The sequence below is a fragment of the Zea mays genome, chromosome 10 (assembly GCF_902167145.1).
Source record: "Zea mays cultivar B73 chromosome 10, Zm-B73-REFERENCE-NAM-5.0, whole genome shotgun sequence".
Classification (NCBI taxonomy): Eukaryota; Viridiplantae; Streptophyta; class Magnoliopsida; order Poales; family Poaceae; genus Zea; species Zea mays.
The window spans coordinates 146,830,668-146,858,485 of record NC_050105.1 but is presented as its reverse complement, the minus strand read 5'-3'; the positions used below and the strand labels follow the sequence as shown (position 1 = coordinate 146,858,485).

General features: G+C 47.2%; 4 protein-coding genes across 5 annotated transcripts; 1 reads left to right on the top strand and 3 right to left on the bottom strand.

Annotated features, from left to right (window-relative positions):
- Positions 1-850: 850 nt before the first annotated feature.
- LOC100279996 (Beta-D-xylosidase 4) lies at positions 851-6,602 on the top strand. Of its 2 annotated transcripts, XM_008663601.4 has the most exons (8): positions 851-1,382; positions 2,536-2,638; positions 2,724-3,008; positions 4,110-4,279; positions 4,394-4,491; positions 4,647-4,994; positions 5,114-5,530; positions 5,652-6,602. In XM_008663601.4, the coding sequence occupies exons 2-8, from the start codon at positions 2,564-2,566 to the stop codon at positions 6,218-6,220; spliced, it is 1,962 nt and encodes a 653-aa protein (XP_008661823.1). In that variant the 5' UTR covers positions 851-1,382; positions 2,536-2,563; the 3' UTR covers positions 6,221-6,602. The 2 variants fall into 2 exon arrangements, with proteins under 2 accessions (XP_008661823.1, NP_001340392.1); NM_001353463.1 differs by lacking the exon at positions 2,536-2,638 and having other exon boundaries at positions 860-1,382; positions 5,652-6,477.
- Positions 6,603-6,908: 306 nt separating this feature from the next.
- On the bottom strand, positions 6,909-8,165 carry LOC103642107 (stress enhanced protein 2, chloroplastic). Its single transcript, XM_008665423.4, has 2 exons — positions 7,608-8,165; positions 6,909-7,465 (listed from the first exon to the last, which is right to left on the bottom strand). Exons 1-2 carry the CDS (start codon positions 7,908-7,910, stop codon positions 7,196-7,198), a joined length of 573 nt encoding a protein of 190 aa, XP_008663645.1. The 5' UTR covers positions 7,911-8,165; the 3' UTR covers positions 6,909-7,195.
- Positions 8,166-10,318: 2,153 nt separating this feature from the next.
- LOC100274769 (uncharacterized) lies at positions 10,319-11,371 on the bottom strand. The gene is made up of 2 exons (XM_008665422.3): positions 11,005-11,371; positions 10,319-10,779 (listed from the first exon to the last, which is right to left on the bottom strand). Exons 1-2 carry the CDS (start codon positions 11,105-11,107, stop codon positions 10,622-10,624), a joined length of 261 nt encoding a protein of 86 aa, XP_008663644.1. The 5' UTR covers positions 11,108-11,371; the 3' UTR covers positions 10,319-10,621.
- A 2,653-nt stretch (positions 11,372-14,024) lies between these two features.
- On the bottom strand, positions 14,025-14,834 carry LOC100277566 (uncharacterized). The gene is made up of 2 exons (XM_008665421.2): positions 14,517-14,834; positions 14,025-14,411 (listed from the first exon to the last, which is right to left on the bottom strand). Exons 1-2 carry the CDS (start codon positions 14,667-14,669, stop codon positions 14,337-14,339), a joined length of 228 nt encoding a protein of 75 aa, XP_008663643.1. The 5' UTR covers positions 14,670-14,834; the 3' UTR covers positions 14,025-14,336.
- Positions 14,835-27,818: the final 12,984 nt, after the last annotated feature.

The following is a 27,818-nucleotide window of genomic DNA, read 5'->3' as shown; positions in this document are numbered from 1 at the left end:
TATTACATATATAAATATATTAATTTAATTAGTTCGTGTCTAAATTATGGTTATTAGAATAAAATTCAATTCAAATAAAACAAACGGGCCCTTAGTTTTTTCCACCTCTATTCCATCCAAATCCTAGGGAGATTTGAGCTTCTAAACTAGCCTTAGAGCATCTCTAACATTGTCCTAAATTAATGCCCTATCTTAAAATATAAGACCCAACTTATAAAAAACAAAACCAACAATGTCTTATTTTACAAATTTTTATTTAAAAATATAGCACACATCGTAAAATGAAACAAATATATTATACGTCATATTAGTGTCTCATCCTTATTTCTATATAATTTTCAGCGCTTTCTTTTCGAATAATAAACTTTACTCCTTAAAATACATGATTTAGGACTTGATTGATTGTTCGAGTTTAATTTATTTTTAGTGTCCAAAACATATTATATAGTATTTTAATTTTTGAGGCACTATTTTGAAGTATTTTTTGTTGGAGAAGTGGACCCATTAAACGCACAGTTCATGCATTTATCGAGAGGGACGGTCAGGGGAGGAGGATAGCTGGAAGCCTCGAAGGATGGCTCCAAGAATCTCGTCACGGGCTCGGTAGAGTACAAGGCGCGAGCACAGTGCTAGCAAAGAAGAGAACTTAACGATTTGTTTGTGAAGAAAAAACAGCAGAGCAGGACGAGAAAAATAAGGGCGCCTCCCACGTCGGCCCTCCCTTCACGGTCACGGGGACGCCCCCAGTCCCTCACCTCACTAGCTATCGCAATAGCTCGCACCACGCACCACCGTGCCGCGAGCGCCACTCTGAGCACTCTATTTATGCCGCTGCCAGCGCCTGTGCTACGAGCGGGAGCGGGGTGGTGCTGGTGGTGACCAAGAATCAATCTCATTCGAGAGGTTTGGGGAGGTGCAGCGAGCTAGTAGCTGCCTAGCTATATACCATGTCCGCGTCGTCCCCGGCCTCGGCCGCGCTGGCGGCCACCGTGGCGGCGGCGGCGGCGCTGCTGCTGCTGCTGCTGCTCTGCTGCCCCAATGTGGCGCGCGCGCAGACGCCGGCGTTCGCGTGCGACGCGTCGAACGCGACGCTGGCGTCGTACGGGTTCTGCAACCGGTCGGCGGCGGCGGCGGCGCGCGCGGCGGACCTGGTGTCGCGGCTGACGCTGGCGGAGAAGGTGGGGTTCCTGGTGGACAAGCAGGCGGCGCTGCCCCGGCTGGGCGTCCCGCTGTACGAGTGGTGGTCGGAGGCGCTGCACGGCGTCTCCTACGTGGGGCCCGGCACCCGGTTCTCGCCGCTGGTGCCCGGGGCCACCAGCTTCCCGCAGCCCATCCTCACGGCGGCGTCGTTCAACGCCACGCTCTTCCGCGCCATCGGCGAGGTGAGCGGACGCCGTTGTTTTTCCTTCTGCTGCTGCTGCTCCTCTGCCCCGTCCCGTTCCGTTCCCTAGCGTTTATTAATTTGCACCGGGTCCAGCACTGCATTGCCATTCATTCTCGATCGATCGCGCTTGGTGGGGGTGGGGGGAGACGAGAGAGTGCGGGGGTGGTTGATTCGTCGGCGAGGTTTGGCGGTGCCGGTTGGTGTGAGCCGCCGACTGCCGAGACGGGGCGATCGCGATTCGGTTCGGTGTGCCTTGCTTTTCCCTCCCAACTTTCCCTTCATGCGATGCGCGGCAGGGAAAAAAAAGCCGCAAAAGCGTGTGCCGCCGTGCCGGACCGTGTGCTGCTATGCTATGCTATCGTCCCGTTTGGATTCTTTTCGCCGGCGGGCGGCGGCCTCGCGCACTGGCATCGATCGGCGACGCAGTCTCGTACCAGCTGCAGCTGCTGCTGCTGCCGCCGATGGGGATGTGCCATGTATGCTCCGTAGTACGGTTATCGTAGTGAAGTAACCCGCATTTACATTGCATCGTCTGATCGAAACGGCAAAACAGTGGCGACGCGACGGCCCGGTCGAGTCGAGCACAAAAAGAGGACCTCGATCTTGAAAAAAAATGGGAAAAGGAGTAAAAAAAAAAAAGATTGCTAGCGCTGAGTCTTAGGTTTGTTTATTTAGAGAGCATATCCTGTAGGCAAAGGACAAGGGTGCTCTCATGCTCAAAATGCATTCAAACCATCCGTTCTGTATCCAATGGTGTTAATGTGTTATGACATTTTTGTAAATAAGTCCTCCCACGCTCTTCACGTTAGTGCTGTTTATTTAAAAAAACCGGTATACCGTTGGATATTAACGGATGGATTGGATGTATTTTGCGCATAGGAGCACTGGCGTCCTTTGTCTACAGTATATGCTCTAGTTTATTTATATGTTCACATGTCACGCGTCAAGAAGCATCATTGGGGTTCCTCACCCTTAAGCAAAAGGCAAAGGTACCGCGTGGGCCGTGGCAAGGACTGACTGATTAGAGGGTGTGCCCGAACGTAATTATGTCAGTAAGTACTGCGGCGTTGGTGACCCAATCCAACTGCCCCAAGGTGCAACGCGACCGCGACTGATCTCTGTCCTCTGTCCGGCTCCGGTGGCCGTTGAAGATTTACGGCAGGACATGGGTACGGCACCATGGCCTCAGGGTCACGGGGCACGGGCACTTGTGCAGCAGCGCAAGCAGACAAGGGCCACACATTGGAAATATCGGTCTGCATCCGTCACCCGCAAATACGTGCATCGTGCGTACCGAAACCTGATGAGCATAACATAACATGAACTGGCTGGCTGGCAGGTGGTGTCGAACGAGGCGCGGGCGATGCACAACGTGGGGCTGGCGGGGCTCACGTTCTGGAGCCCCAACATCAACATCTTCCGCGACCCGCGGTGGGGCCGCGGGCAGGAGACCCCCGGCGAGGACCCGCTGCTCACCAGCAAGTACGCCGTCGGCTACGTCACCGGGCTGCAGGGCGCGGTGTCCGGCGCCGGCGCCCTCAAGGTCGCCGCATGCTGCAAGCACTACACCGCCTACGACGTCGACAACTGGAAGGGCGTCGAGCGCTACACCTTCGACGCCGTGGTAAGCCAAAATAAAGCCGCCTGCTACCATGCTTTTGCTAGGCCCGTGCAAGTATCAATGTGTCGTCCCTGGCTCCCTGCCTTGCTGCCGTGCACACTGCGCAGCGCGGCACGGCGGCTGCACCTGCACCTGCACCTGCTGCAGCACAGAAAAGCGCGTCAGGGTCAGCTTGCTGGGGACGGACGGATGAGTGATTGACCCATGTGGCAGCCACCAGCCTGTCCTGATCCATCCATGCCCGTTCTGCTTACATGTATGGAGTATGGACCTCCGTCCCCGATGGACCTTTTAGTGATGTGATGCCGTAGATCGGACCAAAAGTTCCTTCACACCGACAGTAGCAGCACAGCATGCACTGCTCCGTTTTACACGTAGTTGCAGCAGCCCATGTTCGCCGTATACGGACACTGCTTCTCCCATTCCGTTCCGTGGCTTGCCTAGCTGCGCTGATGAGACACCTTTTTGCCGTCAACATCTAGTGCTCCTTGCATGGCAGCGTTCCTTGCTTCCTTCATTCTCTCTCTCTCTCTCTTGGGCGCGGGCTTTAATCCCCCCTCCACCTTATTAAGAAAGAACAATGATTGATTAGGGAATGTCCCAATGCGCACATCTAGTATACTATAGTATAGATACAATACAGCTTACAAACAGAGCCGTCAACATGCGTCACTCATCACCACTGATCATCGACCACCACGGATTTTTGTCTTGTTTAGCAGTTGTTAATTCCATCAGATTCCGGTCCTTGTTTCAGACTGGCCGAGCCCTTAAAAAAAACCTGCATTGCGCGGCTCGGTGGTACTGGAAGGCAGCGCTCGGCGCTGCTGCTCTGGGCGCGCCATTTTTCACCTTTGGAGGATAGAGCACTGTCGTAAACCGTACCAATATTATATCTAGTAGTATCTGCCAGGATCGGATCTGGGAATAGTAGCAACCTAACCGTGTGCTTCCTAGCAGTATTATAGTTGGTCATCATCACTCCATGCATGGCCGCTGTTACTGTCTCTGAAGTCTGAACACCCCTTGCGAGATGGTGAGCGCAGCCAGTTTCAGCGTTCTGATGTGTTCGCGGCTCTGTGGTGTGGGGGGTTCATTCATCAGGTGTCGCAGCAGGACCTGGACGACACGTTCCAGCCCCCGTTCAAGAGCTGCGTGGTGGACGGCAACGTGGCCAGCGTCATGTGCTCCTACAACCAGGTCAACGGGAAGCCCACCTGCGCCGACAAGGACCTCCTGTCCGGAGTCATCAGAGGGGACTGGAAGCTCAACGGGTGGGTTATATCCATCCATTCCCAATGCAATTTCCGCCGACATAACGACTCCTGCTCCTGCAGCGCGCGGCGTCTATATATCTCATGTTTCACAAGACATCTCTATCTCTGCAGGTACATCTCGTCAGACTGCGACTCCGTCGACGTGCTGTACAACAACCAGCACTACACCAAAACCCCCGAGGACGCAGCCGCCATCTCGATCAAAGCAGGTACGCAACAACAAGATCGCCAACGGCCCCGGCTGGCCTGTCCATTCATTCGTTCACGCCGATGCTCTGCTACGAGCCTACGAATGGGAACAGCTCGCCATTTCGACGAGATTATCATCCGCCCGTCTTCACATGTATCGCCGTGGCCGCCGCAGGGCTGGACCTCAACTGCGGCACCTTCCTGGCGCAGCACACCGTGGCGGCCGTGCAAGCCGGCAAGCTGTCGGAGTCCGACGTCGACCGGGCCGTCACCAACAACCTCGTCACGCTCATGCGCCTGGGGTTCTTCGACGGCGACCCGCGGGAGCTGCCGTTCGGCAACCTCGGACCCAGCGACGTGTGCACGCCCTCCAACCAGGAGCTGGCTCGCGAGGCCGCGCGCCAGGGCATCGTGCTGCTCAAGAACACCGGCAAGCTCCCGCTCTCCGCCACCTCCATCAAGTCCATGGCCGTCATTGGCCCCAATGCCAACGCCAGCTTCACCATGATCGGCAACTACGAAGGTACTTCGTGTAATATATGATGACCAAATCATCCAACACGGGAAAATTCTTGTGTTAATAAGCAAGGCAAGAGCACGCACTGACTAGTGTTGTCTCCGTGTCCGATGGCGTACGTACAGGCACGCCATGCAAGTACACGACGCCGCTGCAGGGCCTGGGCGCGAACGTGGCCACCGTGTACCAGCCGGGGTGCACCAACGTGGGGTGCAGCGGCAACAGCCTGCAGCTCGACGCGGCCACCAAGGCCGCGGCCAGCGCTGACGTGACCGTGCTGGTCGTCGGCGCCGACCAGTCCATCGAGCGCGAGAGCCTGGACCGGACCAGCCTCCTGCTGCCCGGCCAGCAGCCGCAGCTCGTGTCCGCGGTCGCCAACGCGTCCAGCGGCCCGTGCATCCTCGTCGTCATGTCGGGCGGGCCCTTCGACATCTCCTTCGCCAAGTCCAGCGACAAGATCGCCGCCATTCTTTGGGTCGGCTACCCCGGCGAAGCCGGCGGCGCCGCCATCGCCGACGTCCTCTTCGGATACCACAACCCAAGTAATTACACTGCGCCGCTAGCTGCCTCTGCAACGCATTATTGCTCTGCCTGTCTGTCCTGTTCCTACATACTGAGAATTAATGACTGATGACTGTTTTTGATGACGACGGTCGGTCGCAGGTGGAAGGTTGCCGGTGACGTGGTACCCCGAGTCGTTCACCAAGGTCCCGATGACCGACATGCGCATGCGGCCGGACCCGTCGACCGGCTACCCCGGCCGGACGTACCGGTTCTACACCGGCGACACGGTGTACGCGTTCGGCGACGGCCTGAGCTACACCAGCTTCGCGCACCACCTGGTGTCGGCGCCCAAGCAGTTGGCCCTGCAGCTCGCGGAGGGCCACGCGTGCCTGACCGAGCAGTGCCCGTCCGTGGAGGCCGAGGGCGCGCACTGCGAGGGCCTGGCGTTCGACGTGCACCTCCGGGTGCGGAACGCGGGCGAGAGGTCCGGCGGGCACACGGTGTTCCTGTTCTCGTCGCCGCCGGCGGTGCACAACGCGCCGGCGAAGCACCTGCTGGGCTTCGAGAAGGTGTCGCTGGAGCCCGGGCAGGCGGGCGTGGTGGCGTTCAAGGTGGACGTGTGCAAGGACCTCAGCGTCGTGGACGAGCTGGGCAACAGGAAGGTGGCGCTCGGCAGCCACACGCTGCACGTCGGGGACCTCAAGCACACGCTCAACTTGGGAGTCTGATGGCCGAGAGGGGAATGGCTACCAAGTACCAACGTGAAGGCAGTTGGAATTTGGAGGGCTGGATGGGTCGGAGGCAGTCGGAAGAGAAGGTTGTCAGAATTGGTTCGGCAGGTGTCTAATAAAGGCTTCCTGTTGGGAAAGAATTGGATCCACGGGCAGCTTTTTAGTCATTTGTTTGGAGGCATTGGATTCATTGGAGGGTCGATTTGTGATTGTAATCACGATAAATGTAATGGATTGGAAATTCGGAAGGGGCCAGATCTCTTTTTCATACAAATCACGTGATTTAGTGTACAATTCTTTTGCCACTAAAATTGCGCAGGGTTTGCTGCCCTGATGCAGAGCTAGTGCAAGTATTGATTATTAAGGCTAGTTATTTTAATCTAGTGTTTATGAGTAAATTTTCTTTATAAAAAGTATAGACTATTCGCTTCATCTAGCTATATAATCCTTTCACAAATGGTGCTAGCAATTACCACACAAGCAAAGATATCACTTAAAACCTACATTTAGCACGACTCAAATCCAATAACCAAGTATTCATGAGCTTGCTCCCTCCACCTATATACTTCTTCAAAATTTGACCTCTTATTTCTTCTTCAATATTATTCTTTCATCTCCCTTCATCTCTCCTCCCTTTTATTTCTCTGACTAATCCCTTCTCCGTTATCATAAATTTCATAAAAAGTGACACCACTTAACATATAGATACTTAAAAGTTCGGATAGACATCATTTGAATACTGAAAAGACACTGCACTTTGATGGAGATGATCACTTATAAAGGGTTACTTGTAATTTCTAGTATTGATTCTATGAGCTTCCTTCTCTTTAGCTTGAACCAGTTACTATAAATACTTGACAGCTTCATCTACTTACTATATATACTTGACACTATATACGTGCTGTCTATGACTATGAGTCTATCTACTAATACTATTATTCTCCATCTGCGTATACATATGTGCATATTTGTTTACATGTCATCGGACCAGTCCTGCAGCTCGCCCTCGGAGAAGAGCGCCTCGACGATGTTGTCGATGAGGGAGTCGACGAAGGCGTTGCACCCCAGCGTGAACATCTGGCCGATCCTGTTGCGCGCTCTGGACGCCCACGCGAACGCCGCGGCGCAGGCGACCACCGCCACACACACCCCCGCGGCCTCCTCGATCTCCATCGTGTCCAGCTTCTTGAACAGCGAGCTGCCCGTCGTCGTCTCCACGGCCACTGCCGCCGCGAACGCCACCTGCAAGCACGTGCGTGGCAGCGCCAGCAACGCGACGTTGAAATTTTCTAGGTCCGCCACTGGGACTCAGGGAGGACCGGAGGAGTAGAGCAGAGCGGAGGCCAGACCAGAGGCGGCGGCCTCATCAGTCACAGTCACTCACCATGGCGAGGCGGCCGGAGATGGTCTCGAAGTCCTGGCTCTTGCGGGAGCTCTCGATGTAGTTGGCGAGCGAGGCGAAGAACGGTGACGCCGAGGACCCGCCCGAGTCGGCGGCCCCGCTCCCGTCCTCCTCCCCGGTCAGAATCCTCCGCGTCACAACGCCGCTGCCGGCGCCGTACGACCGCAGCGTGCAGAGACGGGGCTGGAGCACCACCTTTGTCCCGGCGTCACGTTTCTTCGGCGCCGTCGACGACACCTTCTGCGGCGCCAGCTCGCAGATGATCGCGCGCGCCGCGGCCGCCATGGCTGGCGGGGCTAGCTGTGCTCTAGGCTCTCTCTCTGGACGGCACCGCTGGACTTGACGAGTTGGGTTCTTGGAATCCGCGACGTGAATCTGCGGTGACACGCCACGCCACCCTTTTGGGAAGTCTGCCAGGGACAGCGAGTGGCGGGCGACGCGGGACGTTCACCGCCCGGTGAAGCCGAGCCCGCCTCGTGACTCGACCGTGAGGCTGCCGAGGACTCGCGGCGAGACGCCTGTAGACCGACACGTCCGGCGGGTGCGCTTTGGCTGGTGGTGAAGAGACCCCCGATCCATGTGTCAACTTCACGCACCCGCCTGCCGCGAAGATTGTCGCGTTCCCGCGTGTTCCATCGGCGTGGGGCCGGTGGGTGGGGGCGTGAGCGGACGGTAGTGGCTGGCTTCTCGGACACAGGCGTTGCTATCGGCGCTACAGGATCATGGACACCGTCCGTGCCGTCCAGTCGTCATCCGACGGTACTCCGGACCCCATTGACCTTTCTGCCTTGCGTGGGAGCTCGGTATACGTGTTTGGCGATCAGGTTTGGACCTATGACTATGACTATAGATGTCCAAATGGGCCACCCGGCACGGACCCGGCCCGAACCCGTTTCGGCCCGGCACGAATAGGGTCGGGTCAGGCACGACCCGTTGATGCTTCGGGCCGGGTCGTGCTGGCCCACGTGCCTAGAGACATGCCCAAAACCGGCACGTACAGGAATAAATCGTGCCGGGCCGGCCCGTTTGCCCGGTGGGCCTGAACGTGCCGGGCCGCCACTGGTCCGAACCAACAGTAGATCAGTATATAAATACATAAATTTAACAGAATTAATTATATATAATAACATATTAAGATAAATATAAAATGATCACATGAAATAATAGTTGGTTCACAGAATAATACACAAACACAAATATGAAATTATAATTTGTGTCATCTCAAAGCCATGGAGGTAATTGCTCGTATGTCTCTCCTTGCCTGTGCGCTTCGGTTATTAGCTAGCTAGCTAGCTTGGGTCTAGTCGCCTGTGCGCTCCTTGTCTGTGCGCTCCTTGCCGAACCGAATGGCCGAATCGCAGAGGAGCAGGGCCGCAGGCGTCTGGGCGTCGCGTCCCCAAGCTAGAGTGCTGGACCTAGGGCGCGGCCGTGCGAGACTTGCGTCGGGGAGAGGAGAATGTGGCGCCGCCGCTAGAGACGGAGAGACCGAGAGGGCTTGCGACCTTGCGTCGGGGATAACTGGTCCTGGATAGGGATAGGGTTTGCGGCTGCTCCAATGTGACCGTCGTGTTATCTGGTCGGGCCGCTGTGGAATTGGGCTTGTGACTGCACCAATGTGGTCTGCGCGTACGCACGTATGAATTTGGGTTGTCAAATAGCGGGCAGCCGTCGTGCCAACCCATATATCGTGCCGGGCCGGGCCAAAGCACGCGGGCCGCCGTAGCTGCCCATACCCGGCACGCTAAACGGGTCGTGCCGGCCCGGGCCCGTAACTGATCGTGCCGGACCGTGTTTGGACCGGGCTAAAATCGTGCCGTGCCACGGGCCAAATGGGCGGCCCGCACTGTTTGGACATCTATAACTATGACTGAGAATCTGGAACTATGATCACTGTGAATGCATGCTTTTTTTTAAAAAAAATATCCATTTATCTAAATCTATACATACGTAACTACATAAGAGCATCTCCAAGAGATTAGTTAAATGACTCGCCAAGCTAAATTTTGGCTAATCAATAGCAAAATAACTTTCCAACAGATTAACTATTTGACTCGTCAAGCTATTTGACTCTCTAAATTAGCTCTCTCACTAGCTAAATTTGGCTAGTCATCTGACTAGCAAAACTAAATAAATAATCTGTTGGAGTGAGATGCTACATATAGAGTGCAATCATTATGAAAAATTAAATACAGAGTTAAATAGAGAGCCAAAAATAAAGAGTCTATTGAAGATGCTCTAAGTACATAACTCTAAACTCTCAGTCTCTCACTACTTTATTCCATCTACTAGGCAAAAGGCCGCATGTTGCAACAGGCATATTTATGTCGGCCCTTCAATCACGTGGGCCATATTTATGCGCCGTATGATGGGCTGTGGAGCTACGGTGGGCTTTTCGCTCTCAATATCTCGGCCCACATACGCACCATTTACCTTCCAAGCTACTCATGCCATCGTAGTATATAAGTGTTTTTGGCCATGCTCGTAGTATACCAAAAAAAAAACGCAATAGTAATATTTTCAAGTTGCGTCCTTTCTCGAGCACGCAGTAGGGGGCGTCGTCAGCGTATGTTCTCGTGTTTTCAATTAATCTCATTCAGTTCGTCCTACTGCAAGTTCGTTTGCATGCGTCTAGAATACGAACACCAATAGGCATCAACCCAAGCTTCGAGAAAAAAACACACACACACATTGCCTGAAAGTTAAAGGCTAAGAATGGACTGATCCGATGGCACCACAAACTTGACAGCAAGCTCACACATTGCTTGCACATAGGATACTGGAATTACAACCAACTTGATAGAACTCGACAGACATACTCTTAATTCAATCAGAAGAAGGAAACGACGAAACACGATCCAGACAACACACACACACACATCCTTGCATGAAAAAGGTTAAAACACTGGCTGCAAATTAAACGCATCATCGTCTGCGAAGCTCGATCACCTGAGGCAGCGGCAACTAATAACCTCTACAAAACCCGCATGCATGCAGTGCTAATTAACCTGAGGCATCGAGCCACCTTGCACAAAGGGTTCGCCGCCCCCTCTTGCTCTTATCTGAACATTCTGCACCGCAACGACCACCTCTTCTTCTCCTTGTTCGGTTTCAGAAACGCCAGACGATGTCAGCAGCTTGGTGGGCTCATGTGCACCTGCATCATATGTTATTTATTAAGAGAGCCAATTAAGAATACTTTACTGTAGTAGTACATAGTATTATCATCAGCTGGATGACCGCTCTTTTGTCACCTTTAATTTCAGAATGACATACTCCTTTTCGTTCCAATATATTAGTTGTTTTAGCACTTAAAACACACGTATCAAATATTGTATGAATCCATTAATTAACCTCTATTAATTTGGTTGTTTATTATTACCTGAAGCGTCCTTCTGGTCGTCCTCAGCGTGGCCGCCGTAGCCGGTGACGCGCTCGACGAGCACGAAGAACATGTCCATGACCTGAGCAGCGAAACTGGCCATGGGAATAGGGGAGGGGACGATCGGAGCGGATGGCTAATTAAACGCCGGTGCTTGATGACCTGTGGAACGCTCGACAACTAGAGCCGCTGCCTGCTTCTACTACTAGCTAGCTATCGTCGCGCTGTTGCTGGTGTGGAGCTGCAAGTCTGGTGAGTTCTCTCGCTATCAGAGTGTACCCAATTTATAGACGGCCGGGTCGCCGCCACGCGCGCGCGCGGGGGATATTATAACACTGGCGAGAATGAGACGACGACTGGGCCGGGGAGAGCAGCCGAGCAGCCCACAACGCTCTTCATAATTCTAGATTAAAAATTCTTGCGATTTTTGTTTTCGCATGTTTGGCCATATCAGCGGCTGCGCATAGCACTGTGGTACGTACTCCTGCTTGTCTCCTGACATAATGCGAATAAAAATATACTGTGAACACAATTCACGAAGGGGTAAAAAGCGCTGATGGACCTGCAAATAATGACATTTATTACTTTAATTATGTGGTAGATACTTGGGTAACAGAGACTTATCTAATGACTAATGAGCAACTTGCACTACTGTATTCGTCAAATATGGAACCCCGTGACCAGGTTGTTTTTCTTGTAGCTTGATCTCTGCTGGCCACATGAGAAATCGCGTGGTTTTGTCCCTCTGCCTGTCCTCCGCGGTGGAAAGAGGCAGGAACGCTCGTTATTCTATTTTTACATCTAAATAATGTGACGTGACATGCATGCATATGCAGGCAGTGCGCCTACTGGGCCAGCGTGATTCATCATAAAATGCATGGTTTTCGCCCGCTGGAACGCCGGTGTATACGTTGTCGTTATGGTCGGTACTATCATATTGGGGTTGGGGAAGCGTACAATAACTTCTTAGACCAAGTTTGAGTATTTTAGTATTAATTTTAATCCATTTATATTGAGGTGGATTGAGATGTAACTTAAACTAATTTATATCCTAATCCACAGTGGCGGAGCCAAGGCCCGGCTAGCCTGGGCACGTGCCCGGGCTCCGCAACACAGAGCACATGAGGTCTTACAAGAAGCCTGGTGCTGCTGCTTAATACGGAGCGCTAAGCCATTCGTTGTCGTCTAAACCAATTATTAATCATCTATGTGAGCTTGAGGCGGTCACGCTTTGACCAGCGATGCACAATGACTTGGAGGAGCAGCGCACAAGGGCTAGGAGACTCACTACCTGACAGTATCCATTTGCTTAAAATCAAACATACACTATCCTGACAATATTATTTGATTCAGTTTAACGTGTCTATTCAAGTCGATAAAAATAACCTAACAGGTGCCCAGGCTCTGGTTTTAGGCTGGCTCCGCCACTGCTAATCCACCTTAACATATGGATTGAGGATTTGAGGCCAATAGTAGAGTATCCAAACAAAGCCTTAGAGATTATTTGTTTGAGATTATAATCTATCCATATTATATAATCCAACAAATTTTGAACGTTTAAAATTTATTGAATTATATAATATGGACAGATTATAATTTAACCAAACACTCCGAGCATTTATTTGTACGCTCCATATCCAATGTCTTGGTTTACAGATGATACTGAACTTCTTAGGAGCGTCGACGATGTCTTTAATTTCTCACGCATTTTTTAATAGATAATACATATGGTATATTTGATCATAGCGTATGTAATAATTAATTTAGCCCTGTATATGCCGAAACATTATATGGGAAGAAGGGATAGATGATGTTTCATTCTAATAGTATCATATTGTCTATTCCCTATGGACCGACCCAGCTGTGCGGATGGAATAGCCTAAGACCCGAAGAAGTGCTCGCTACCCCACCCACGTCAACATGCATGCGAATTGAAGAATGCCTGCTAGTGCTAGGCTGGCGTGATTATCCATCGTCTCATGCATGCAGATTGCGCGGCTGAGTCGCTGCCTCGCTGGCGTTGTCGTTATATATGGCTGGAACGACCTTCATTTCTCTTCGAATTGAATTTGGTTGGAAAGAGTGCAGTTTGGAGCGCAAAATTTTGTACGGCCATATATACGCATGGACAAGGTTCACGAGCAGTTGAGGGATGCAGACCGCTTTGCCCTTTTGTTTTTTTTTCTGGAAACCGAGCCCATTTTTATTTTCTTAGCATTTCAGATTCACGTGGTGGATCTGGATCATATGCCATGCCTCGTTTACAACGCTAATCTCGTGCACACGGTTGGTGAGTGAAGCTCTGTTCACTGTGCGGCGCTATATATGAACCAACAAACTTTGGAAAAGGTTGTGATTATTACATGTAGGTCCATTACAGTGGCGGCCAGAGATTTTAAAGTTGGATACTCCTATTTTTGAAGGGGGAAAAGTCAAGGTGTACAAAACAGTTTTCCTTTGCTAAGGAATTCATATTCTCTCTGTTCTAAAATAGTAGTCGTTTTAGCTCTTGTTTTTTATGTCTAGGTTTAGATGTATGATAATAAATCTAGATATATATAAAACTTATCTATTAATTATTTAAAACAAATTTTAATTTAGGATAGATGGAGTAGTTTACGGTAATTTAAAGGCGCAAAAGTAGTACAAGTATAGGATAACCATGAAATAAAGAGGAAATACAAACTATTTGTTTCTTAATTTGTTCTTCGTCAACATTATTAGCAGTTAAAAACTCTGAGAAGTTTGTAAAGAAGAGTATATATATTGCATGCCTTGAGGTGCTCTTCTACGTATAATGCAAAGCAAAACAAGAGTTCTCTCTCTCTCTGTTAAACCATTCCTCTCTACTCATACCAGTGACCACTGAGCAAAAGTTTAACCTGAGAAGGAAGATGGCTAATCTCCAAGGGTCGCTGCCAGCAACTGCCAACTGCCCAGCATTCTGGATGGTATTGACATACACAAAGTTTGAGGAGGTATGAGGAGGTGGAAAAATATATATGTTGACATACACAAAGTTTTTCGACAAAACTTTTTTTATTTAGAGTATTGGAGCAGAGAGCTCTATAACATATTACAACTTGCAACAAAAAGAGCCTTGCCTAATAACATCAGGGAGCTAGACTAGAGAGCCCACTGAAAGGAACATAATATATAGAACTGCAAGATAGATATACCCGCTGACATGCACCAGCTACAAATAATAAGAGAAATGTTTTGCAAGTAGAACAGAGGCACTAGCTAGCAAGTGCCATTGCATTCTGCTGGGCTATCTGCTATATGAACTTCCATGGCACACGCGCAACAATCTATAAAAACGGGCGGCATTGTTAATTGGCCCCCGCAGTCGATCCTGTGTCCACGACGGGTTCTCCTCCTCGCGATCTAATAATAACCTCAGCACGCTGCAAACAAGAACAAAGTCCAGCAGCAATGTCAGATGAGTAATGAGTTCGTTGGTTAATTAGCTACTAGCAAGAGGCGAGGCGATCGAAGTAGACAATTATTACCTGGACGGCGTGCAGGTGCAGCTTAGTAGTAGTGGGGTCCTGTACGTCGTCGTCCTTGCCTCCGGCAGCGCGGCCAAATCCGGCGGCGGCGTCGGTGACACGGTCGACGAGGCCGAGGAACTTGTCCTTGATCTGAGCAGCCAAGTTGGCCATGTGTTCCGTGTTCGTTCGATCTCGACTATTGGAGCTTCTTGCTAGCTTTACTCCTCACGAATCGAGCCTTAAGCTCAAATGCTAATCCGAGTAATAAGCTTCTAGCTCCGGTTATATATGTATGAGGGCGAGCAGCAGCGGTGGTGGTGTGTGCTCCAGCAATCACGGAGAGCACCCTATTTATACACGAACGACGAGGCCAGTCACCGTCTCACCTAACGCGTCTGATCGACGACCGGCAGGGCACTGGCGACACGCATGACGCGGCGTGGCGTGCCCCTTCCCCCACGCGCCGCGCGTGCTCGCTGTCGCGCTTTTCAGTGCAGACCCACGACGACGGAATCAGAATTTCTCGATCGGCAGCCGCCGTCTGCATCACTGTATGCGTGTATCATGCATTTGGTTGGCGGAGCAACTCAACCGCGAACAGTCCTGATCTGATTATCACGTTCGTTGTCAGTCAATTACACTGATTTGTTTATAGTAGGTACGTACGTGTAAAGAATGCTGGCTGCCTGACTTTGTTAATTGCCCGCTACGCGTGCCATGATATTATCTGTGAACTACATGCATGGTCGACGTATAGTTTTCAGCTGCGTCATCATAATTACACGACGTTTAATTTGTAAGCACCCACATTATATTGAAGGTTTCGGCTGTATGGTGCCAGTGGTTTTTTTCTTCACATTGAACGATTTTCCACGTAAATTTGTGTGTCGTGCCCTATAGTTTGTTGGTTGATCTACTTCATTTTGCCTATCAATTCTGCTAACAGCAAATACAAACATAAAAAAAGTCTTCTTTGTGAAGATAAATGAAAAGGCAAAGAAATAGTGTATCTCTAACTATCAGCGCATGCAGAATAAACCACAAAAAATGTCTAAATACAAATGTGACATCACAAGAGCTTGCATGGACATACCAGCATGACAAGCCTCTAGTCCGACCAGAGTTGGTGAAGGAAATATCAACACAAATGTGTGTAGATTCTATGTCTGGTACATGAAGGAGTTAACTGTTGGGACCATGCTTCGTCGCCGAAGGTCTTGCAAAAAGAAACAGCTTCAGCTGAAGCTGCTTAAACATTATGCCGAAGATACCGTTCACGAAGCTTCGGAACTACAGCATATCCGAAGACGAAGGATCGAACCGACTTAAAGATAAAATGACCTTTTAGCCTTCAATGGTCTGAGTCATCGTTGTAAACTTTTATGAGGGGCATAGTTGTAATTCTTCATGAGCTATGTCCTGTGCCTATAAATAGTGAACAATATTCCTTTACTGTTCACGCATTCCTGTAATCGCTAACGCATCACTCGGGAATTATTGCTTGTCAAGGCAAATGTATAAATGTATTTAAACGTTGTATGCAAACATCTTAAATTCATATAATAATAATTATAAATAAGACCATTTGTTTTTCAATACATTTATCTTTAATGTTTCATGTTTTTACTTTACTTTATGTAATCTTTATAAGTTTAATTACGAAGGTGAAACCTTCGTGATACTATGTTCGTGACCTTCGTCCAGAGTTCATTAAATCCCTATGGAGATAATGTTTCGGCGGACGAAGGGCATTTATATTTAACATTTTATGTTGCCTTGTTCTTAATTCATAGTATTTGAGAGCAAGTCCACAACATTGGCGCCCACCTCCGGTGAACTCACTTCCACTTTTTTGAGCCGATGGCTTCGTTCAACATTCAAGCTGGAGCTGCTTCGGCTCCGAAGTTGATACTCCCGATAACAGGCGGTTCATGCTCAGAGCCAGCCAACAAGAAGCAGAAAAAGGAGGCACAGAGAAGGGTACAGCATGTCGGAGTGTAAGGACCCTTCATCAAGTCAAGATGGTCTCACATTCCAATTACCTTCTCCCAAGAGGATCTTCAACTCAAGGATTACCCACACAACGATGCTATGGTTATCTCTTGTGTGATCAAAGGATTTCTGGTCCATAATGTTTTGGTTGATACAGGCAGCGCAGCTGATATCATATTTGCTAAAGCCTTCAGACAGATGCAAGAGCCTGAAGATAAAATTCATGATGCCACACATCCCCTCTGCGGCTTCGGAGGAAGGCAGATTGTAGCACTCGGCAAAATCACAATGCCAGTGAACTTCGGGTTTATCAACAACACAAGGACTGAACAAGTTGTGTTTGATATTGTTGACAAGGAATACCCTTACAATGCAATCATTGGTTGTGGTACTCTCAATGCCTTCGAAGCAATTCTTCATACAACTTATCTTTGCATGAAGATACCTTCGGACCAAGGGCCCATTGCTATTCATGGAAGTCAGGAAGCTGCCAGAAGGGCCGAAGGAAATTGGACAGACTCAAAAGCAATCCATAACATAGATGGAGCTGAAGCTTGTGAGCAATACAAGTTCAGAAGGGAAAAAGCTGCTTCGGCTGATCAGCCGAAGCCCATGCTCTTATGTGAGGACATAGCAGAGCAGAAGGTGCTATTGGGATCTCAACTGTCCGAAGAGCAGGAGAAAACCTTGATAAGGTTTTTATTCAACAACAAAGATGTTTTTGCTTGGTCAGCTAACGATCTTTGCGGAGTAAACAGGGATGTTATTGAGCACTCGCTCAATGTTGATCCATCCTTCAGACCAAGAAAGCAAAGGCTTCGGAAGATGTCTGATGACAAAGCCGAAGGTGCTCGCAACGAAGTGAAAAGACTCCTCAGTGCTGGAGTTATCAGAGAGGTAAAATATCCAGAATGGTTGGCTAACACTGTTATGGTAAAGAAGGCCAATGGTAAATGGAGAATGTGCATTAATTTTACTGATCTCAATAAGGCCTGTCCGAAGGACGAGTTTCCATTACCAAGGATAGATTCCTTAGTCGATGCAGCAGCTTCATCAGAGCTTATGAGTCTGCTGGATTGCTATTCAGGCTATCACCAAATCTGGATGAAGAAGGAGGATGAACCGAAAACCAGCTTCATAACCCCCAGTGGAACACATTGTTATCTTCGGATGCCTGAGGGGCTCAAGAATGTCGGAGGAAGTTTTAGCAGAATGACAGCGAAGGTCCTCCATTCTCAGATAGGCAGGAATGTGCTAACTTATGTTGATGATATCATTGTAAAAAGCACGAAGCAAGATAACCACATTGCTGATCTGCAGGAGACCTTCGCTAAATTTAGACAGGCTGGCTTAAAGCTGAACCCAGAAAAATGTGTCTTCGGAGTAAAGAAGGGGAAATTTCTTGGTTGCCTAGTTTCAACAAAGGGCATTGAGGCTAATCCAAGCAAAATCGAAGCTATATTTCGAATGGAACCACCAAGTACAAAGAAGGGGGCTCAAAGATTGACAGGAAGGCTGGCATCTCTAAAAAGATTCATATCTAGATCAGCAGAGAGAAATTTACCATTTTTCGAAGTACTGAAGTCAGCCGAAGTTTTTCAATGGGGACCAGTCCAGCAGAAAGCCTTCGAAGAACTGAAGCAATACTTGATAGATCTAACAACACTAACTCCACCAACGCCAGGGGCTCCTTTGTTATTATATGTGGCAGCTTCGCACTCAGCGGTAAGTGCAACACTTGTCCAGGAGAAGCTTGAAGGCCAAGTCAAGAAACAGGCCCCAATATATTTTGTATTCGAAGTTCTTAGTTTATCAAAGAAAAATTATACAGAATTGGAGAAAGTACTGTATGCTGTTTTGATGGCCTCCAGGAAGCTTCGGCATTATTTTCAAGCTTACAACATAATTGTTCCTTCTTCACAACCTTTGAAGGATATTATGAGAAACCGAGAAGCTACTGGAAGGATTGGAAAATGGGCCGCAGAGCTCAATGAATTTTGTATTGATTATGTCCACAGATCTTCGATTCAGTCCCAAGCGTTGGCAGACTTCATTGCTGACTGGACGCCAGGGGCTCAGGAGGAAGAAATGAATAAAGATGCCGAAGCATGGACAGTGTTTTGCGATGGGTCTTGGGGAACCTTCGGAGCAGGAGCAACTGCTGTGTTGGTTTCACCTTCCAAAGTTAAAACTTGTTATACGACGAGACTTGATTTCAGTTGTACAAACAATATTGCTGAATACGAAGCTCTGCTTTTGCGTCTTCGGAAGTTAAAGGCAATGGGGATCAGAAGGGCCATTCTTAAAACTGATTCCCAAGTTATTTCTGGTCATGTTGACAAGAGCTATAAAGCAAGAGATCCGAAGCTTAAAAAAATATCTAGATACAATCCAAAGGATCGAGGCTTTCTTTGAAGGATTCTCTGTTAAAAATATTCCTCGTGGAGAAAATGAATATGCTGATCTATTGGCCAAGTCAGCAGCACAGGGACTGCCTTTACCTTCGGAAGTATTTTTTAAAACAATAAAAGCACCTTCGGTCGAGCTTCTTGAAAGAGCGGTCCTCAATATATCCCCTGTCTATAGTGAAGATTGGAGAACTAAAATCATCTCTTTCCTTCAGGGTAATTTTCTTTCAGACGACGAAGCTTACAACAAAAGAATAGAAGCAAGAGCTCGACCATATGTCATAATAGAAGGGGAGTTGTACAAGCGAGGGGTCTGTTCCCCATTGCTCAAGTGTTTATCCAGATCCGAAGGTATAGAATTAATGAAGGAAATACACGCAGGCCTGTGTGGATCTCACATTGGATCTAGGCCTTTGCTTGGGAAAGTTTTTCGTCAAGGATTTTATTGGCCAAAGGCAGCTTCGGATGCAGCGGATTTAGTCCAAAAGTGTGAAGGTTGTCAGAAATGTGCAAGAGATCAAAAACAACCTTCGTCTTTAACTCAATTAATACAACCCACTTGGTCGTTGCAAAGGTGGGGCCTTGATTTACTAGGACCATTACCACCAGCACAGAGAAACCTAAGATATGTTGTAGTGGCAGTAGAATATTTTTCCAAGTGGATTGAGGCAAAGCCGCTAGCCACAATAACTTCGGTCACTATTCAAAAGTTTTTCTGGCAAAATATTGTTTGTCGCTTCGGAGTGTCGAAGGCCATTACTGTGGACAATGGGACACAGTTTGATTCTGAAGCCTTCAGAGAATTTTGTGATCAAATTAGCACGAAAATCCATTTTGCATCAGTCCGGCATCCAGAGTCAAATGGACTTGTCGAAAGAGCTAATGGGATCATAATGGCAGGAATAATGAAGTCAATCTTCAATCAGCCCAGGGGAAAGTGGCCAGACGAGTTAATCAAAGTGGTGTGGAGCCATAACACAACCATGTCAAGATCAACAGGTTTTACACCCTTCAAACTATTGTTTGGTGACGAAGCAATAACCCCGGAGGAGGCCAAAGCAGGATCAATAAGAACAGTAGCTTCGGCAGAAGGCGAAGACGAAGCTGATTGCTCCGTAGAAAAAGATGCTATAGAAGGGATCAGACTTCAAGCTGTGGAAAACATCAATAAATATCAAGCTGAAACAATAAAATGGCGTGACAGAAAGGTCAAGCTGAAGAACATTGAACCAGGACACTTGGTACTTCGAAGAGTAGCCAACCCTGAGACAGTAGGCAAATTACAGCTGAAGTGGGAAGGCCCCTTTTTGGTAGTGTCTTCGTCAAGACCCGGTTCCTACAGATTGAAGGATATGGATGGCAACGACATTCCTAGATCATGGAATGCGGATGAGCTTCGGCGATATTATGTTTAGGTTGATGTAATTTTTTCTATTCTTTTTTGTGGCACCCTTTTCCTTTCCAAAGGGGGAGAAAGGTTTTTAATGGGGCCACAACATGTAATTTTCCTTATTTCAATTCTATGAGAGTGATATCCCCCAAAAATGTAAATGTAAATGCAAAAGGAAAAAGAAAAGGAAACATGGAGAAGCTCAAAAGTCGTTCCTAAGGGAATGCAGAGCTTACTGCAAAAAATAAACGCTGATTCCGCCGAAAGTAAAAGGCGAAGAAGCTCCTAAGGGAGGCTTACAGCGAAAAATAAACGCTGATTCCGCCGAAAGTAAAAGGCGAAGAAGCTCCTAAGGGAGGCTTACAGCAAAAAATAAACGCTGATTCCGCTGAAAGTAAAAGGCGAAGAAGCTCCCAAGGGAGGCTTACAGCGAAAAGTCAACGCTGATATACCGAAAAGTAAACGGTGAAGCCGAAAAGTAAACGACAAAAAGATTTGAATCGTTCCTAAGGGGATGAAGGGCTGTGATTATGGTTTCTGAACATGTGTCCCAATATTCATTTGCACAATACATTTCATCATGTCATTTGCATTCATAAACATTCATTTAGACATATATAGAATCATCATCATACCACACAAAAAAGACAGGTGCTTCAGCAATGAGGAAAAACTTCGAAGGAAAAATTTTTATGCTTCGTTGTGTACGAAAAGAAGGGAAGGTGTTTTTTGCCTTCGGCTCAAAAGAGAAGTTTCGTCCACAGCAAAGCAGATTGTACACAGATAGCAGAAACAAAATATATTACAAGGTATGTACAAATTTACATGAATTGTTCCATAACTATATTACAAAAGTTTCTCCAGAATTTTTGCAGGAAAGTATATTAAAAGCAACTATCAAGCTTCAGGCTAGGCTTCGTCAAACTTCAGCTTCGTCATTCTTCAGCTTCGTCATCCTGCGTATATCAAACAGCAGAATAAGAAAGGTGCAAATTTCAAGGAGAAGGTAAAAGTAACAAATATAAGTTTCTTACTGGCTTAAGATGACTTCGAGCTTCGTCACCCGCCATTTTTCGCCCGCCACTTACCCAGATTTGGGTCATGAATCTATTTCCAATGCTTCGGGCCAGGCTTGGGATATCTATCAGATCTGATGCTGATAAGCTGAAGTTTGGTCTATTCACAATATTTCCATGCGTGCAGCCAGCCTTCAGAAAAGCAGTAGCTGTGCCCCGAGAAGCTACCAACGCGCAGAAGTCGGCATGCCCACCAATAACTTCATCAAGAGCATCAACCTCGCCTTCAATATATTCTAATGTGCTGGGAAGATTTTCAGCTGAAGGTGTAAATTTTCCAGAGCTGGCTCCGATAGAATGAAACACATCCTTCAGCCGCTGCACGCATCGGCTGCCGAAGCTTAGGCATTTCCCTTGAAGTTCCTTCAAGGATTTTTGCAAATTTGAATTTTTATCCATCTCAGTTTTAAGGCTTGCTTCAAGGTGTTTCTTTTCTTGCTTAAATTTTTTGATTGTTTCAGCAATTCATTCTTTAAGCTGTCGTTCTCTGCTTGGACTTCAGCCAAGGAACCTTCTATAGACTGGATAACAAAGTCTTTCTTTTCCAATGCACCTTCGTGCTCTTTAACCATGATTTCAAGGTCTTGGATGGTGAAGTCCTTCTTTTTCAGATCAGCTTCGTAATTTTCAACTTTTTCAGCCAAATCTTGGATGATGGTTTTGTTCTTCTCGTCTTCGAGATCTTGTTGCATTTTTAGAACCTTACTTAACAATATGCTCTGTCAAAACAATCTTCGTTAAAAAACGACCTAAACAATAATAATAATAAAATAGCAATAATATTTGTTACCTTAAAATTAGCATAAAGTAAGCTTCCGGCGATATGGTGTCGTTGGTAGCGGCAGAGGTCCGTTTCTAGCTTCGGCAGGCCAATGTTTTTGGAGAGGGTTCTAACAATTTTAGCCTCGGTGCGGTTCCGAAGGCATCTTAACTTCCCTTCGTTGACCCCACCAAATAGCGTAGCCCCTGGCTTATACCCGCAAGATGTGGCATATTTTCTCAACTCTCCCTTTTCGGCAACTGTTAGCTCTTGTCCAAGCAAGTCTCGAAAGTTAAAACTTCCTTCTTCTAAAGTGTCATCGATCTGCTCCTTTCCCTTTCTAGTTGCAGTGGTTACCGCAGCCTCAGCAGCTTCTTCCTCAGCCATTTTCAGGAGAATATTGTCAATAACTTCAAGGTAGTTTCCAGATTCAAACCTTCCGTGGTTCCAGCTTCGGCCCCAGCAGCTTCGGCGTCGCCGGTTTCAGCTTCGGTGGTCTCCACTCTGGAAGCTTCGGCTGCGGCGCCTTTGGCTTCAGCGGTCTCGACAAAAGCAATTTTCGACACTGTCGCCGGTGGCGGCGTCTGATGAATCACATCTGCTATTTGAATAATCCTTCGTTTTTTCGGCAGTACAGGACTTTCTTCTGCCGAAGCTGCTTTGTCCCTCTGAAAAAACTTCGTCAGTGCCGGCGCCAGCGGACTTAGCTTGACAGGCAAGGGTTCAGTCATTACCTTCATAATCTCTTCTACTTCGACAGCAGAAGGTGTCGCAGGAGTTTCTTCTTGAACCAATGCTTCCGGTTCCGGAGATGCAGTTCTCCTTTTTCTTACAGCAGCCACCTTCGGCTCAGGGCTCAACTTTTCAGAAGTTTCCTTTTTCTTTTTGGCCACTTTGGTGCTTTCTTCGTCAACAGCGCTTGCAATTCTTTTTCTCTTCGGGCCTCCACCATCTCTGCTCAATCGACCATAGTCAGGATATTCAAAGCCTATAGCATCAAGTACTCTGTTTAGCCTTCGTTTCGGCCGGGTGCCGAAGGCTGCTGTCATCAATTGGTCCTCCTTTTTAGAGTAATTTCCAAGAATCTCTGTGCTCATTCTTTCGATTGTTTCGAGCCATTCTTGGCAGGGTGCCTTAAAGTATTTCTTGAATTTATAGTGATAGGGTAACCGGACAAGCTCCCCCTCTTTCTTCTCTCCTTTAAGCTTCGGCATAGTCCACTCCTTCATAGTTGGAAATACTCTGAAGCCAAGAAATTCCTGCACTAAGTCCCTAGTGCCAATGTGCTCTGCAATAATTCTGAATTCAACCAACGCCTTTTGGGTTGGACCTTCTGGTGTCATATTGCACTGAGGTCGGGTTTCTCCGAAGATTAGTTCAAGCGGACTCTGTACAAGCTTCTCCTTGTCGTCATCAACCTTGACGTAGAACCATTCCGATTTCCAGCCTGCCGGCCACTTGCTTCGATAGCTGATCACAGGAAATTTTGTGGTTTTCCGATATGCAAAGTTGTAACAACCAAAATTTTCATGTAGCCCATCCTTTCTGGCCTTTGTTTGGTAGTGTAGCTCGTGTACTCGGCAGAAACCTTCGGCAAATGGCTCCACTGCTTGGCTTCGGAGAGCCCAAATATGAACACTAAGCCTAACAATAGCGTTAGGAGTTAGCTGGTGAAAATAGATCCCAAATTTCTTCAGCACATCGGCAATCATCCTATTCAGAGGAAATCTCAGGCCAGCTTTGAGGAAACTCTTAAAAATCACTATTTCATCTTTTTGTGGCTTCGGGGTAATCTCTTCTCCTCCGAAGCGAATCATCTTCTTCTCATCTTCGCTGAAGTAGCCCGACTTCACCATCTTTGGGAAATCAGCCTTCGAGATAGTCGACTTTCCGAACTCCAGGTGACTAGGCTTGCTCGGTACTGTGATATTGTAATCATCGTCAGTACCAGCCTCCTCAATATCTGCTTGTTCTGCTTCAGTAGCAGGGATGTCTTCTGATGTCATCAATCCAGATCGCTTCATTGCTTCAGAGATAGGAACAGTTTCCGCACCTTCGGCTTCGTCTCCCTCGTGCTCAACTCTAGCAGTAGAGCGCACTCTGGCCACTTAATTTTGAATTTCTTGAAAAATTTCTTGGAAAATAATAGTCTTCTCTTCCGAAGCTATTCTTCTGACGAAGCAAATTCTAAATTGGAGCTTCGTTTGAATGCGAAAATTAAGCTTCGGCTATGGTTGAAAATTTTGACAGCAAAACAGTACAATAGCAATGAATGCTGTGGTAACTTCACACCTACCCGTCTGTTTATATAGTGTTGCAGGTAAGAAGGTGAATCGTCAGGATTTTTACACCAGGCAAACAGTTGCTCGCACCGCTGAACGGTGGGCCGCAAAAACCAGAACAGTGAATCTGCATGGTGGGACCGCTGCACGCTTGAAAGCTGTATCGTTTCTCGACAACGAGCTCAGGGAAGGTGTTTTTCGGACCTTCGGCTTCCTGAAGCCTAAGAGACTTTTTTCACGGATCAAGCTCGTTACGAAAAACGATCTAGCACCGTGAAGGGGCTACTGTTGGGACCATGCTTCGTCACCGAAGGTCTTGCAAAAAGAAACAGCTTCAGCTGAAGCTGCTTAAACATGATGCCGAAGATACCGTTCACGAAGCTTCGGAACTACAGTATATCCGAAGACGAAGGATCGAACCGACTTAAAGATAAAATGACCTTTTAGCCTTCAATGGTCTGAGTCATCGTTGTAAACTTTTATGAGGGGCATAGTTGTAATTCTTCATGAGCTATGTCCTGTGCCTATAAATAGTGAACAGTATTCCTTTACTGTTCACGCATTCCTGTAATCGCTAACGCATCACTCGGGAATTATTGCTTGTCAAGGCAAAGGTATAAATGTATTTAAACGTTGTATGCAAACATCTTAAATTCATATAATAATAATTATAAATAAGACCATTTGTTTTTCAATACATTTATCTTTAATGTTTCATGTTTTTACTTTACTTTATGTAATCTTTATAAGTTTAATTACGAAGGTGAAACCTTCGTGATACTATGTTCGTGACCTTCGTCCGGAGTTCATTAAATCCCTATGGAGATAATGTTTCGGCGGACGAAGGGCATTTATATTTAACATTTTATGTTGCCTTGTTCTTAATTCATAGTATTTGAGAGCAAGTCCACAACATCAACCATTGTTTGGTGTGATTATAAAAGATTCTGACTTCTACGATGGCCTTGATGTGGTGTGGTTGGATTTTAAAGTTATATTTGAGATATATCAACAAAATACACCTAGATATCTCTCTCCTTACCTACTAGGTTCTATAAGTGTTTACCATCTCTTATACATGATTCAATAATATATATTCGATGCTATCTGGCATACCCTTACACCTACTTTGTATCGTGAAAGATGGAGATCCGGAGATGTATAAAGAGGAGATTTACTGTGTGGGCTTCATTGACCCTGTGATTGTTAACCAAAAACAATTATGGACTTGCATGCTAACCGTCCTAAAAATATTGCTTAGGTTTTTCACAAACAACATTATATGCAATACATACTTCTACCTTATAATTTTAAGTTATTATCCACTACCGTATAGCTCATACCTTTTTGTAACTAGATGTGTAGTCTAATTTGCTCTCCATGTTTAAAACATTTGTACAACTTCCACTAGATACTTCTGATGATATCAATGAAACAAGGTATTGTACACATCTTTGACTAGACGAGGAAGCCAACCACATAGTTACAAGGAAGTAGTGGACCTTCTTAATGAGTATCTTCTACCATTAGAACTTAACTATCTAGACCTCTAAATGATTGGGTCATGCACCGAGGATTGATCATTTTCATTATGTAGGACATGGAGGCGGCTACGCAAAATATAGTCTGACATGAAGGAAATTCTTAAACTTAGGCCAAACTTTCATATATGTATGAAGCTTGCACATCTCGCAAGTTATTTGTCAATAATAACCCATAACTTTTTTAGGTTTTTGTCGGATGCTAACTCCAGTCGGATGGCGGAGAGCACCTAATCCTAAGAACAAGGGGATGCCTAGGGTTAGCCTGAGAAGATGTTAGAACACAATAACACATAAGGTTTAAGAGTGGTTCAAGCCACCGGAGCTAAATACCCTACATTCACTTGAGAGTTGTATTGTTGAGGGATTAAGTGAACTTGAGTTTGTATCATATGTGCCCGCCATTTTATAGTCTAAGGGGTACGTACAAGGGTGCTGAGTTTTGGCAGGTGGACCCTAGTGATCTTGTATTAAATAGTATACAACATGTAGTATTTAATGCCACGACAGATAGAGACTTCCTCTCTCAGTCGCCGTGTGGATCTTCCGACCAGGCGTGCTTCCGCTCCGTCTACCGGCTCGAATCAACTATGGAATGAAGTTTGGCATGCTGACGTTATGTCTCGGCGTAGCGCGTGTGAGCGACATCATTATGAGCAGTCGTTGGCTCGGGCTAAGCACGCACGTCCATATCATTAACTCACGAGCACATAAGCAAGATCGGTCCCTACATACGTTAGTGTACCAGACTCCACTCCGCAGCCAACTCACACCGGCAGGCGGCATTGAAAGTCGCCTAGAGGGGGGGTGAATAGGGCGAAACTAAAATTCTCAAAAATAATCACAACTACAAGTCAGGTTAGCGTTAGAAATATAATAGAGTCCGCGAGAGAGGGTGCAAAACAAATCGCAAGCGAATAATCGAGTGAGACACGCGGATTTGTTTTACCGAGGTTCGGTTCTCTCAAACCTACTCCCCGTTGAGGAGGCCACAAAGGCCGGGTCTCTTTCAACCCTTACCCTCTCTCAAACGGTCCCTCAGACCGAGTGAGCTTTCTCTTCTCAATCACTTGGAACACAAAGTTCCCACAATGTAACACCCGGTTTTAAAGGGACAAAACCGGGTGCATCTCATACATGCGCCAAGAAGACAACATATATAATAACAGAGTGTATAGAGATAAATGTCATAAAACATCAGAGTATTTATTACATAGCGGAAGACTTATTACAAAATAAAAGTGTAAACATAAAACGAACTAAGGATCGTCGGCGCCAATGTCGACTGAGAAACGCCACCTAGATCAGATCGAACTCCTCAGTGTTAGGCGGCTCCTCTTCGACCACCTGTTCTTCTCCTGTGGGGGGGGGGTGTGAGACAGCAAGAGTGAGCTCACATACGTTCATCGCTCAACAAGTTGTGGGGAATAATGTGGCATGAACTCACCAAAGGTGGGAGTTCATGAAGTGTAAGGCTGATCAATGAAATAAAGGCTGAGGCTGAGCATTGCTTTTATAAGTTGGTCCAACTTTTATTAGCAATTACTAAGTGTAAGTAAATACCAAACCTTAATAATAATAAAGAAAAGTAATAGTAAAATAATCCCAAATGCGATGCAAATGTCAAATTAAATTTAAGTTCCATAATTAATCATGTGAGGGTCCGAGCCGCTCATGACCGTGAGCACGGCTAGTATACTAGTTTTACACTCTGCAGAGGTTGCGCATCTTTACCCACAAGTCGTGTATCCCATGTCGCCTGGGTTTGCAAGGCCCTTAGACACTACCGAGGTGAATGGCTAGGGATCCACTACGAGGCCTTTACAAAGTTTCACTAGCTTCCGAAAACCCGCTACAGTTTATAGGAAGAT